At 42.3% G+C, this 15,061-nt stretch overlaps 1 protein-coding gene across 7 annotated transcripts in view; it reads left to right on the top strand.

The window, feature by feature from the left end:
• The window catches only part of ITGA9 (integrin subunit alpha 9), a 391,432-nt gene extending 376,647 nt beyond the window's left edge, over window positions 1-14,785 (top strand). For 5 of the 7 annotated variants that reach the window (XM_053261579.1, XM_053261581.1, XM_053261583.1 and 2 more), the window contains one exon: window positions 4,713-14,785. In XM_053261579.1, the coding sequence (XP_053117554.1) occupies window positions 4,713-4,811 (99 nt within the window). In that variant the 3' untranslated portion in view covers window positions 4,812-14,785. The remainder of the gene's footprint in view (window positions 1-4,712) is intronic. The other 2 variants (XR_008309811.1, XR_008309810.1) reach the window with 2 other exon arrangements.
• The last annotated feature ends 276 nt before the right edge of the window (window positions 14,786-15,061 follow it).

Genomic DNA, 15,061 nt, shown 5'->3' with positions numbered 1-15,061 from the left:
AAGTAATTTAGTTTATTTGTAAGGCAGGACTGAATTTGCCCCCCATGTGAAGTCCCAAACTCTCTCCCTGCTACATGGCCCCCTACCTCCTCTCATTAAAAAACCCCACTTAATGGTGTGCTGCCATGTAGCATATCAGGTAGGAGGAGAAGAGATTCCTCCCTCATTTCATTCTATCGGCCCCTGGTCAGAGTGCCACAATTGCTGCTGTTGAGGGGCAGGCACCAAGAATACATCTCTGCATGCCTTTATTTGTGCCTGATCAGTCTTAAAAGTTGTGAGGGGGCATGAAGTGAAAGATGGTTTCTTAGGTCTGCTGGGCCCAATTCATTTAGCGTCTTTCTAGTCATTGCTAGTACCTTGACTTGAGCCCAGAAGGCAATAGGCAGCCAGTGCGGATGCTGGCACACTAGTGTTATATACTTCTGACAACCTGCCTCCAGTTTATTTACTCCAGCTGATGCCTCCAAACTGTCATCAAGGACACCCTACACAAAATGCATTGCGGCCTTCTAGCCTCACAGTTATGAATGGATGACTGTCAGAATGGACATTAATGTCTATCACTATCTCGTACTCAGGCCGACTTAGAGTCAAACTCCACAGTTGTTACAGTGTCTGATGCCAAGGTGTCCAGCAGCTCGTATTATGTGGTGAGCCTGGATCAGTTTCAGTTTTTGACCACTGAGGATGTGGACAATTTGTTTGGAATGGTGCAGCCTACCACATGTCCCCTTGATCCCTGCCCGACATGGCTTATACTATCTGGCAGGGAGACTGTTGTAGGAGGCCTGGTAGAGATCATAAATGCTTCTCTGAGGGAGGGAAGGATGCCTCCTTGTCTCAGTTAGACCTTTTCTGAAGAAGCCTGCCTTGGATCCCTCAGTTAAGCAACTACAGGTCTGTCTCCAACCTTCCGTGTCTGGGCAAAGTGTTTGAGATGGTGGTAGCCTCTCCGCTCCAGGTTGTCTTGGATGAAACTGATTATCTAGACCCATTTCAAACTGGCTTTGGGGCAGGCTATGGGGTGGAGACTGCCTTCATCGGCCTGATGGATGATCTCCAATTAGGACTTGACAGAGGAAGTGTGACTCTGTTGGTCCTTTAGGATCTCTCAGTGGCCTTGGATACTATTGACCACAGTATCCTTCTGGAACGTTTGAGGAGATTGGGGGTGGGAGGCACTGTCTTGCCATGGTTCCCCTCCTACTTCTTGGGCAGATTCCAGATGGTGTCTCTTGGAGACTGTTGTTCTTCAAAATCTGAACTTTCATATGGTGTCCCTTAGGGCTCCATATTGTCTCTGATGCTCAACATCTACAAGAAGCCACTGGGAGAGCTCATCAGGAGATTTGGAGCAGGGTATTATCAGTATGCTGACAACACCCAAATCTATTTCTCCATGTCATTGGGAGAAGGCATAACTTCCCTAAATGCCTGCCTGAAGGCAGTGATGGGCTGGATGAGGCAGGAGCAATATAGGAAGATGCTAAAAGGCATCATCTCATACTGCGCAGAAGATGGCAATGGTAAACCCCTCCTGTATTCTGCCAAAGACAACCACAGGGCTCTGTGTTCGCCAGCAGTCAACACCGACTTGACGGCACACTTTACCTTTGCTTATTGTGAGGGGCTGGAACTCAGTAGATTATTTTGATCTGCCAGTTCTGGATGGGGTCATGCTCCCCCAGAAGGAACAGGTACACAGTCTGGGAGTGCTTCCTAACCTCTCCCTGGTATCCCAGCTTGAGGCACTTTCTGTCAGCTTCGGCCGATACACCAGCTCCATCCGTTTCTTGGGATGAATGGTGGTACATATGCTGGTAACCTCCAGACTGGACTACTGCAATGCGCTCTATGTGGGGCTGCCTTTGTATGTAGTCTGGAAAATGCAGCAGGTACAGAATGCGCTGGCCAGGTTGGTCTCTTGGTCATCTCAGAGAGACCATATTACTCCTGTGTTGAAGGAGCTACACTGACTGCAGATAGGTTTCTGGGCAAAATACAAGGTGCTGGTTATTACCTATAATGCCCTAAACAACTTAGGCTCTGGGTATTTAAGAAAATGTCTTCTTCGCCATGAGCCCTATCGCCTGTTGAGGTCATCTGGAGAGATTCATCTATGGTTGTCACCGGCTTGTCTGGTGGCTACTCGGGGACAGGCCTTCTCCATTGCTGCCCTTGGGCTTTGGAATGCACTCACTCCCTGTTGAAATAAGAGACTCTCCATCTCTGGCAACTTTTAAAAAGACACTGAAGAAACATTTATTCACCCTGGCTTTTAATTAGATTTACAGTTTTAGTAGTTTTTAAGGTTGGGTTTTAAATGATTTTAATATTTTAATCATTTTAAATTTTGTTTAATTTGTATTGTTTTTGTTGTACACTTCCCAGAGATGCAGGTTTGGGGTGGTATATAAATATATTAAATAAATATTACCATTACTGTCAGAACTGATAGGATAAACTGTGCCAGTAACAGAAGAGGGACAAGCAGGGTTCTGGAACCACCCATAGACAAGAAATGGGCCTCGTTTCAACATGATGCTAGACAAGCAAGAAAAACTTACCTTATGCCTATTTCACATTTAAATCAAACCAGTATCAAACCAGCAACATAAACATCTGGATTCCAAGCTATGGATTCCTGGTTAAGACAGCATGTGCAGGCAAGGCATCCCAGTTTAAGCTAGATGCTAGTGTGTGTGAAGAAGGCCATGTGGCTATCTTCATGCCCAGTGTCACGTTTAAATGGAACCTAAAGAAGTCCCAAACTGGGGATGTCTGGACTTAGCAGGAAATTTAATTCGATAAAAGATTTTCAATTAAAAAGTCATGTTTAATAGAAACATAGCAGGATCAAAGCTAATGTACGAAGCCATTTTAAACACACTCCATGTTGAGAAAGAGGGTAATAACAACTGACTGATGGAGGTAGACTAAAACATTACACCCTGCAGGAGGCTGAAAACAGGTTTAAAACAGTAGGAGTTACATAAATGTTTAATTACAATGAACAAAATATTGACTTAATGATCTCAATGGCATGCTGCTACATTTGAGCAATTACTCTTGAATGGATACCCAAACCTCTTTATTACAATCATTTTTATTTATGGAAAAGGCATAAAAATCCCAGTAAGGCACAGAAGACACAAGTGTTAGCAGAAGCAAATTGCCTTAGTCAAGAGTAAGGGCTTTTAAAACTACTGATTAATATTAAATGGCCAGCAACAGTGGAAACCCTACAACTTCTGAACAGAACAGAAGGGTTGGAAAATTCCTAAGAAGTATATCCCATTGGAAACAGAAGGTATAATTTGTCAGGAACAGTTGTACTCTTGTGTAGCACAGCTTCCATTCCTCACAATGGAAATAGCACAGGAGAATTTCCTAGTGCACTGCATGCCAAGTCTGTGATCGTGCTCACCTCTGGGAATATGCATTTCAGAGTTACTGTAAAGTAAATACCTTATTGCTTATAGGGCATCCTGAGACAAAGCCAAAGATGCCCTTTAATTTCAGCTAAGCTAATATTTGAGGTCGTATCTGAGAGTCCTGGTTGGGTGAAACATCTGTAAGAATGTTTAGAGGAAGTTAAAAGAAAGTGACTCAAAGTAGCAACATTTGTTGGATTTGAAAAAAAACAACTTTAAATGCAGCTTTGTGGGAAATTTGGTTTGAACTGCTGGCAGTAGGAGCTACTATTGTGATTAGGGAAAAGAACTGTGCCTTTGAGCTCATGCAGATCTCTAGTCCGAGCTGACAACATTTTTTTACAAACTTTGGCATAAACTGAGATAAATACCAGTAGTTTCGATAATGTGCTTATTCCAAATGTATATATATTTAAATAAAGCCAGTCTGATTTCTATTCAGTTTGATCCACATATAGTTTGGAGAATTGTATGTTTAGCCTGATACTCCAATCCTAGCCAGCAGCTTTGTGGCTATTTACACTGTGGTGATGCAATAGAAAGTACACTTTATGCTAATCACTGACTTGCTGGCCTGGCAATTTATAGGACACAACTCCAAATAGCACCTGAATCTAGTTGATTCAGCTTTCAGATCTAAATACCCAAATGTGCTTAGAAGGAAAATCCTGGCTCCTCTGCCAGCTATTGCTCCAATACCTCATGCCAACCCAACTCTACCACACGGCTAGCTGACCCTGCCATTTTCATGTTTCTGAGCACTACTTTTTTGCGTCAGTGCAGCAGCCATATTTCTTTTATGTTCATAGTCATATGTAATAAAAAGCTAAGATAATATGCTGTCTTTGTATCGGAGCCAGTATACCTCTGAATATCAGATGCTGAGGCCAAACAATAGGAGAAGGTTACTAGCTTCATGCTGTACTTGTGAGCCTCCCTTTGGCCTCTGGCCAGCCCCTGATGGAAACAGTATAGTGGATTAGATGAACCTTTGGCCCAACCACATAGGGCTGTTTTTCTGTTTATAATGACTGAGCCCATGAATCCCTCAGACCATAATCTAAAACCAGATGTCTGCCTTCATATACAACTCTACCAAGAGTCTACCAACTCTACCCTTAGTCCTCTAAGATGCCTCATTCAAGTTACTGAGATTTTAATCCAAGGAATTCAGTTTAACGTTTGGGATAAGTGTATATCAAACCTGGATAATTGGGTTAAGTATATATCAAAACTTGATCCGCCTATTCTTAAAACATTGTTTTTCTTTTGCAGATGGGCTTCTTTCGCAGAAAGTACAAAGAAATAATCGAGGCTGAGAAGAATAGACAAGAGAATGAAGACAGCTGGGATTGGGTCCAGAAAAGCCAGTAAACTGCAAGGGGGAAGAACATTAGAAGCCCAGTGATGTGACACACTATTACTGCCCTTTTGGTCCTGTTCTTGTATCTTCCATATGTGGAAGAAGGAATCTTCTCCAGATTTTTCGGAGGCCCCATTGACGCTGTTGTTCTTCATTATCTTAAGCTAGGGAAGGTATCCTGAGGCAGCCTCTGCAGACGTGTCAGGTGACTGGAGCAATTTATACTTCCTGGAAGAGATGAACTTTGATAACTGAGCTGCAGTGCAGAGCAATATTTATGAATCCAACATACGTGGTATACCCTCAGGGGAAGACTGTTGCCTAAAAAAGTATTTTTTATAAATATAAGCTTTTAATACTGATTATGTCTTTTTATATATTTGTATCAATGTTTTATGTTTTCTATTGAATAGCTATATATAGTTCACTAAAGCACTGATATCCAGCTGAAGTCTTGGACATGTATGTCTGTATATATCAATCATACTGTACTGTTAAATTTCAGTGCAGAAGAGACAAGCAGATGAAACTAGATGAAAAACCTCACGTAGTAAATCCACCAGTCTTGGTGATGTTATATATAAATTCTCCAGTGGCAGTAAGCCAAAGTACTTTCACCTTAAAAAAAAAGAAGAAGCCAATATTAGATATTTGAGTTGTGAGCTAAAGAACCCTCGATGCTACACAGATTGGATTATTATTTTTTTTAATGATTCTGCTGATCAGAACTGTCTACATACAGTATGTCACAATTTTGTTTTCTTTTTTAAAAAGAACCCTTTTTCATCTTTATTTCCCTTTGTCATGATTTGTCAGCAGTATAGTCCCCTCTCTGAAAATATGTCACCTTGGAGCATGCTGGGTCCTCCCCCCCTCCTGCCAACCCAAACAACAAAACATTTTTTCACAATTTCTAGAACTATCACTTGGCACAGACATAAAGCCTGTGACAAGTGAGTTTTGTTTATTTGCAAGTAAAGCAAATCTGAAAACAATGAGATGCACCAAGCCAAATGCAACCCACCAGCCATGCACTATGGCCTGTCAAGTGCTTTATAAACATCCTTATCCCTTGCAGTCTCAGACAGGCAGCAAAAATGGGTAGTTTATAAAGCCCCTGGTGAGTGACCATAATTGTTACTGAGCTGTGCCTGGCTTGGTAGGTCAAAATTTGGGCAGGCCTAATATCTTTATATTGGCAAATTGGAAAATGCGTTAACATGAAAATAAAAACCTACAGTTTCCCAAATGACCCCTCAGCAATTTTAAAAAGAAGCATTATCCTCTTTCAAGAACAGATGCGCAACTTGGACCCTCCAGCTGTTTTGGGACTACAGCTCCTAGCATCCACAGCCATGGTGGCCAATAGGGATGATGGGAGTTGTAGTCTAGCATCTGCAGGAGGGCCAAGGTCATGCAGCCCTGTTTTAGAACAAACAAAGCTTAAGTAGAATGGGAGGATATGGGGAAAAGCTGGCAGGGGTCAAAGAAAAGCAAGAAAATGTGGCATCATGCAATGAATGCATTTAATGCAGCTGGAAAATCAAATATGTACCATATCACATTTCATGCCCCCATATCAAAACATTGCTACCCCTTCTGACCCTCTTGTGTGACATACTTTGTGAATGACAACAATTCCTTCCAACCAAACAGTGGGAACTCTAGCTTATGTTGGCTTTGATATCCCCTTATTCATAGGGCATATTGCACTGAAGAAAGCGGCAACGAATGTCTTCCTTTGGCTAACCCAGACTCCACTGATATGTAGTCCTTTGGCAATGGCAGGAAACTGGGGAGTCAAGATACTATAAACATAAAGATAAGAAACTCCCATTATCCAGTGCTTGGTTATTTTATGACTATTTATTTGTCACTTTTCATGTTACAATCTTGGTCTTAGTTTGGTCTCGCAAAGGATCTGTGAGGTGAATCACTGCTATTTCTGGCTCGCAGCTTGGAAATGTATATTTAGAGATTGTGCTATTTCCAGGGCCATCTAGTAAGTCTATGGTTGTGTTGAGATTGAGATCAAACTCCAGCAGTTTACACACTGGATGACACTGATTATCTGCAAGGCTTTGTTGTTGGAATGTACAGGTGTCCCCCATGTAAATATTACAGTTATGGAATGCACCTCCCTTCATAATGTTTGAAATACTGCGTTACATTACTAAGGCATTTATATTACTTTCAGGGGCCTGGCTAACTAAAACACAAGGCTTCTCTTGAAAATAAGTTTCTAACAGATTTACTTGCAGTTCTATCATAAGAGAACTCTTAACATTGTCCTTTCTTGTGTGCCTGCTCATTGTGGTACAGACCTCAGTTAGTGGCTGAATCATCTTCGTTTCACTTGGGGAGGAGATTCTGCAAACCCACATGTGCATGCATAAGGAAAATGTCAGAACTTAAGTAACTACATCAAAGACCAGGCTAGTTTCCAAGTAAGTTCCATGACTTTCCATGAGAGCAATATCAGGCAAATATGCTGGTGGTACTACAGTCAACCATTGAGTCAGACTATTGATCTACCTCCCCTAATACTGTCTTCTTTAGCAGACAGCAACTCTTCAGGCAGAGGTTTTCCCCTGCTACCTTGAATTCCTGGGAAATGCCAGGGATTGAACCTTAATAGGAGAATTGCTGGTCTTGTGGTAGCAAGCATGACTTGTCCCCTTAGCTAAGCACAGCCCACCCTAGTTGCATATGAATGGGAAACCTGATGTGTGAGAACTGTAAGATATTCCCCTTAAGGGATGGAGCCGCTCCGGGAAGAGCATCTAGGTTCCAAGTTCCCTCCCTGGCATCTCCAAAATAGGGCTGAGAGAGATTCCTGCCGGCAACTTTGGAGAAGCTGCTGCCTGTCTGTGAAGACAATACTGAGATGGACCAATGGTCTGACTCAGTATATGGCAGCTTCCTATGCTCCTATGACCTTTTTGCATGGAAGTTAAGTGCTTTGTCTCTGAGGTGTGTCTCTGTCATGAGGACTGTGTCACTTTACAAATGCAAACATACATTAATTCTTCAACTGAGGGTTCCAGGTAAACTTGCAGTCGCATGTACATTCAGTGGGTTGCTGCTGCTTTGTAAATGTCTGCAGGAGAAATAAGCATCTTCAAACAATAACAAGCAGGTTAAATAAGCATCTTCAAAAGCAGGACGATGTCCATGTTGGTTGAAACACCTACAACTTGCTCATGACATAGAGGATTGATAGATTTGCCACTTGGTCTCAAGTGAAGTGTAAACCCATATACTCAGGGGCAATGATACCAAATCTTAGCTTTTCAGATATGTGGTAGCAAGACCAAGCACCACTATTAACAGTCCTATGTGGTCTGAGTTCAGACCAGAGTAATCCAGGTCGGTTTCTATCTAATCCTCACCAGACTTCATTGTTCAGGATCAAGCCCAGTATGAATTAGCTCTTCATATATCGATAGACTTGTGCCTTTCTATTCCACTTATAGGAAGTCTGCGTAATCTTCATCTCATTGAAATAATTCTTACAGCACAATCTTTACAGCAGAAGGACGTCCCAATGTGTTCATTGGGGCTTACTCCCTGGTAAGTGTATTTAGGATTGCTGTCCATTGTATTGTTTATGACATCCACCAGCCTGATATTTCAATATGTGGCTGAACCTGCATTTTCATTTTATGTCAGTGATACAGGCACATAGAAAGCTACAAGAATGTAAAGAACAGGTTACAGGACTAGTGTTCTTTATTATTGTCAATGCATTTCAGTACTGAATTTTTCCCCCAAGGGTGTTATAAGAAGAAAATATGCATAATTTAAAATTGCAGTTTTAAAATAAATGACCCAATCCTGTCAGCTGTTCTTTGCATTTCATAGTCTTACATATTTCCATAGCTGCTGTCATTGATCATTATTGCACTTGGTATACATAGGAATCTACCTTATACTGAAGCTGTTCTCACAACCAGGAGAAATTGGGCTAAGGGAGCCTAGCCTGATATTTCCTGGTCCTCTGCTGCCACGGGTGCCACGTGGCTCCCGGCAGCAAACTAACCCTGTTTGGTTGATCGTGTGCTGCCACTGCTCCACAGTGCGGCAACACATGAGGAGACCCCCACTGGGAGGCTAAAACAAGCCTCCCAACCCCGGGGGTCTCTCCAGAATGCCCCACGCACTTGCACGAGGCATCCTGGAACTTCTGGGGGGCCAACTGGCCCCTGATCCCTGCTGCCCCTGCTGGCTCCGTGACAGAGCTGGCAATCGTGTGGGTGGCCGATCCAGCTGCCCAGGGATGGCTCCCTGCCCGTGTGCAGGGAGAGCGGGTTAAGCCTGCTCTCCCTGTACTAACCCTAACGGCGCTTCACACCAGTTATGTGTAGCACCTCACTTAGTCAGATCCTTGGTCCATCTTGGTTAGTATTGTTTGCACAGACTGGCAGCAATTCTCCAGGCTTTCAAGGGTGTCTTTCCAGCCCTCCCTGGAGATGGCAGGGATTGAACCTGGGTCCTTGTGCATGCAAAGCATGTGCTCTACCAGTGAGCTATGGCCCCAATATGGACAAACATTGGGAATGAGCAGGAAATGAATCATCACATAGAAATGGAGCTTAAAAAGAGACACAAAACACCATCAGTGTTGGATTCTTCTCCTAACTGAATAATATTGCAAATATTAATAATCCACAGATATGAGGAAGAAATTGTCTTAAAAACTGGAATAGTTCCTAAGTAAAACAGTACCACCTGTGCTTCCCTCACATGCATCATTTTTGTATAGTCTGAACATTTGCCAAACATTTGTAACCTGAATTTCTGACTAGATTACCAACATAGTTTTGAAGGTTAAATAAACTATTGATTCAGAATTTGCTTGCTCTGCAAGGGAGGAACGCATTGATCTGACGTACCACTAAGTGACTATGATATAAAATAACTCTGTTCTTGTGCTTCTAAAGCAATCTGACACACAGACATTGAGCAGATAAAGCTTTCCTCATTTTTTCATCTGCATGCCAGGAAAAGCATCAGCCACTCAATTTCTTTGTCTAAAGGCACCACTAAAGGCACCAGCTTAAAAGACATGGCAACCTAAATCACTCTCAAACCCATTGCATTAATTCACAGAAGTATGGGAATTTAGCTAGCATTCCACATCTATATTCAGTTGAGAACCATGGTTCTAGACTACAGTGTGGCATAATACCAACTGGAGGGATTATCTTCTAAAAAACTGATAGTGGCTAACATCCGAACAAAACACTAGTGCAACAGGAAAAAGCACCAGTGCACCACCAGTGCTTCTGAAGCGTTTCAGACTAATGCTGCACTGGTGCTAGTGTGGGGAATTTCAGTGACCTCCTCTTCCCCCCAAAGCCCTGTGTGCCATATGGAACCATGTCCCTGAGGCTGGACAACCCTCAGGGACATACTTTCCGGTGGCACAGAGCACTTCCTGGGGAGGTCATCAAAATGTGCCCCCCATACTGAGCCAAGAGTAGAGCTGCGTTAGTTGAACTCTTCAGAAGCATTGCTTCTTCTCCAATTGGCTGGTGCTTTATTAGTCAGGATGTCAGCCATAGTTTGGTTGGATTACAGATTATGTTTGGGTTTAGCTATATGGGATGCTCAGTCGTGTGTGATTTATTCCTGATGTTTTGTTTGTAGCATTTTACAAAACAATCGAAAGTAGATGACCAGAGTGGCGGCATTAAAGCTTTTATTTTCCCTTACAGGCAGGCTCTTTTTAAGCCTTTGAGAGGCCCAGAGGCTGGATGTTTATTTGAGGCCTCCCTTCTTTCTCCTTTCAGTTGGAGTGTACTATTTGTCGATATTGATGTTGCCCCACTTTGTTCTCATTGTGCCTCCCCTAAAAAAAGGGTCCCCTTGCAGGGCTGAAAAGCAGCTCTGTGTGTGTAGTTTTTAAAGTGGATGTAATGAGCAATTCCCCACCCCATGTTTGTCTTTTACTTTCAATTGCAGCCTCTGTAACTGTATCGTGTAAAAGAAAAACAGTCATGGAAAAACATGCATGGCTTAGTATCATGAGAAGTTTGGCCTTAAGGAAAAGGGGGGAAATCATAATAGATCACAACTATTGCATTATGTTTTGCAGGTATTTTATGGTTCAGATGTCACAAACTGTTTAGGTTTTCTGTCCTTTTTGTGGCTCTCCCTTTTGGTTTCTTTGTAGTTCTACTGTGTCTAATTCCAATTATAATAATCAGATTTGACAGTGGAACCCACCCGAATATATTACAGAATAAATACATTCAGATTTCATTAAACATTCACAGTTAATTTTTTGTTATCAAGTATCAGTTGGTTTTAATTAGCACTGGTAATGTAAACAGAACCCACATGATAGCATAGTGTATTTCACGTAAGCACAAGGATCTGTGAACTGTGCATGTAAAAGGGAGTGATGTTGCCTAAGAAAATGCTACATTTTGTGGTTGGCAAATCTCAACAGAATTTTTGCAGGCAAGAATCAAACCTTGGCAGTAGGCTTTTATCCAATGAAAGCCAAACCCAGCTCTGCTCCTTTATGGCTCATTCTGCAGTAGATACGGTGCTAAGTGCCTCATTCAAGTTTCCTGACCTTAGCCTGAGAAAAAGGGAATAAGTATAAGCAAGAGGTAGCCCATGTTCACATGTTATGATGGCATTTCATGGGTATGTACCAAGTGGTGTCTGAGTACTGTAGCATTCACATTTTTCCAATACCATCTGAAAAATGATTTAACTCCATGCTTACAAAATGCAATGAGACCATTCTAGTAGCAATTGTCTTCAAATGCCATATGTAAACAAGGAGGCATTTCCCACAATCCTTGGAAAGCAGCCTAAGGGAGCTAGCCCACTTTCTAGGGATTGTGGGAACCATTGGGCTTGCAGGTGAGCCTGGTGCTCCCACGGCAGCTAGCCCGGCTAATTCCTCCTCCCCTTAAATGAGGTTAACGGAGCGAGCGCTCCATTAACCTCATTTTTTTGCTTGTGTGTTGCCAGGCATGCGGTGACACACGAGTAGACCCCCGACCAGGAGGCTGCAAGCAGCCTCCCGGGCTCGGGGCTCTCTCCAGGATGCTGGAACGAACCAGTGCTAATTAAGTTCATACCAGTGCTAATTAAGTTCATCCTGGAACTTCCAGGGGCCGTGCGGCCCCCCGATCTGGCCGCCCAGCTATGAGCAGCTGTCCATCTGTAGGGAAAGCGGGCTAAGCTCTCCCCGCAGGTTTTCTTCCCACTTTGCTTCCACACAATCACTTCTGCCCAGGTTTTCCTTCAACCTGGCTTCCACAAAACCAGAAATTGGGAACACATACAACTCCAAAACCTGGATAGAACACAGTTTTTGATAGTATGAATGACCTCTAGATCTGTTTATGCTGTGGCACAGATTAAAAATGGATTGGCTAAGTATGATACCTGTGCAGCATTTCTATTTTTGTACCACTTTTTCGCACTATAGCAAGCATCTCAGAAAATATTTGGAAAGTCATTGCCAAGCTTATTCTTATAGCGAACTGCTTGTCTGTCAAGGTCTTTCTTTCTTTCTTTCTTTCTTTCTTTCTTTCTTTCTTTCTTTCTTTCTTTCTTTCTTGGAAGTGCTCATTTAAAAAGAAACAAACCTGAGCATTCATTGAAAAACAATGACCCAGCTATTAAATACGTAGTCTTTTCTTACCTGTTCTGGAGATCCCAGAGTAAGTAGACCAAAACAGCCTTGTGGAGTGCCACTGTAAATTTCAATTTAATACCATGACAAATGCTTGGGGCAGTTTTAGTTATTCCATGCAAAGTGGCCTTTGTCAAATTTAGGTTATTTCTTAAACAGTGAGTTCCAGTTGATTAAAATGTGCAGCGATGCCACATAGTACAGGTCTTCTGGGACCATATCACTTCCGACAGCAGATGGGGTATTATATGTATGGATACTCTCCGCCATATCTACCAGCTCTTTGCACACAGAAAGGGAGTTTGCCAGAGAAGGATTTGAGGAGCTGCTTCTGCTTCTGCTTTGGAGCATTCAAAATCCTTCACCTGTAGCCTGAAATGGTACAGTGCAGGAAGGACTGTACCATTTCTGCCTGTTTAAATTGTGTTTTTAATAGTAGCTGAATTTTACTTAATAGCATCTGTGGAACTCCAGCTGCATATTCCACTTGGGAAGGTATTCAGTACATTAAAGAAACAAAATACAGAGAAAGACAATAATATCCAGAGTGCTGAGATAAGCACTGTGCGTTTCTGGAAGTCATACCAATTCCTTTATACTAATCAGGGCTATGGGAAGGTTGGGGTGGGACTTGGGACAAAAAGTGAAGATGAGCTCTGCCCCCCCTCCACCTCTCTGACTTCTTTGGGGAGAGGGAGAGTGGAGAGCAAGCTGTTATCCAGCCAGTGGGGCTCCCCTCCCCTGAGGGCCCAGGGACTTCTCACCCCCCAACCCAATTTACCTATGCCCCAGATAATAATGACACATTTCAGAAATAATTTATGTTCCTTGACAGAAAATGGGAGTGTGAAGCAAAACCCTGGTGAAGGCCTACATGAAGGGTTCACACAGGCTGATTTTGTGGCTTCATTTACAGGCAGAAATCAAGGGTATGGCACCTAGCAGAAGGTTTCCTTGCCTAGTGAACAATGACATGGACAGTGCCGAGGCCTTGGGGAGGGTATGCATTTCGATATTCAACAAGCCACCTGTACCGTTTTCACTCAGCTTAATATTTCACTCTGATTGTAAAACTGTTAACTTTTGTGTGTGGGTTTATTGCAGTGGAGGAATGAATCTGTTATTATCATTGTCACCTGTATTTACTGGCTGTGTGTTCACCTGTATCCTAATATACTTGCACTGTTTTGGAAATTTCAGGTTTAAAAAGAGAGAGAGAGAAACTTTGGGTGAATAAAAAAAATACCTGCAAAAATACCTAGTAGGCTGAATGTTGTTTAACTTTGCCTAACTAAGGTTTTCTGCTTTCAGCTAGCTAGAACGTTGTTCTTTTTTGAGGGAGAGGAGGATATTCCTCTTTTCATCCATACATTTTTCATTGTACTTTTTAAAATGTAAGTGAGAATAATAATTATTGTATTATTATTATTATTATAGTTTATATTCTGCTTTCAGCAAAAAGATCTCGAAAGGGTTTATGTAGCAAAGGGAACCTGTGGATCATTCACTGACACAAAAGGACTCATAATCTAAAAAGACACAGTGGTGAGACATCAGTAACAGTCACAAGGACAGACATTATTCTGGACTGAATAGAGATAGCTGTTCTCCCCTTGTTAAATATAAGAGAGGTGCCTTTTTGCACAGTTAACAAGATGTATGCAGATGGGAACATGGGTATGAATATACAGCATGGATCATGCCGAGCGGGAACATTGTGAGTGATTGTTAAGAGACTATGGGCAGCAATCGGACTTGTTTGCCATTACTTAGCACCAATGTGACAAGTTAATTGGCTCTGAAGCATTGAAGCTGAATACTTTGCACCTTGCCTCTGGCCCCGTGCTGTGAGGGCAGCTGTTCCCTCCTGTGAACCAGTCCACGTTCAGCACTGGAGAGGGCCCTTAATGGAAAGTGAAGCTGTGGGAGGCACCAGTGACATCATGAGGAAAGATGTGAGGAACACCGAGAAATGTAGCCATTCCCAGAGTTTCCCCCATAGAGTCCTGTGAAGAGTCTGGATGCTACCCTATGTGTAATTCTAAAATTAGAGATTATGGGATTCAGGCCTTCTGCAGGTCCTACCTATAAACTAGAAGCTTTAATTTGGGGGAACTGGGGTGATTTGATTATTCTGTGATGAGATAAAACAATTCTGCATACATTTAGTTGTATTCCATTGACTTTGATGTCACATAATCAAGGGCAATGTAGAATTCCAGGCCTAAGGTCTGACAAGGCTGGAACTGAGCCCTCTTCTTCCTTATCTTGTTTGTTTCATTTTATTTTTGCTTTATAAAATAATCCTGTTGTATGATTGTCTGCCACGACTACTTTACCAAATAATGTTAGAATTTAGCTCTAGAAATGGACATAAAGGTTCTCACCTCCAGTCCTCACACTAGCCCCATATGCACATTTTGTTCAATGCATGGTCAGTCTGTGTACAGTGAATACATTTCCGTATCTATTAGCACATGCAGTTGTTCCCACATTATGTTCAATGCACAAACAGTAGAACCATTCCTATTTGTACCCTGCATTTCAGTGGGTCAATATCCAAGTTCACTTTTTAAATGAGTGCATGCATAGGCATTC

The sequence above is a fragment of the Hemicordylus capensis genome, chromosome 6, assembly GCF_027244095.1.
Source record: "Hemicordylus capensis ecotype Gifberg chromosome 6, rHemCap1.1.pri, whole genome shotgun sequence".
Taxonomy (NCBI): Eukaryota; Metazoa; Chordata; class Lepidosauria; order Squamata; family Cordylidae; genus Hemicordylus; species Hemicordylus capensis.
Note: the sequence above shows the minus strand (reverse complement) of the source record. Positions and strands in the feature narration are given on the sequence as shown.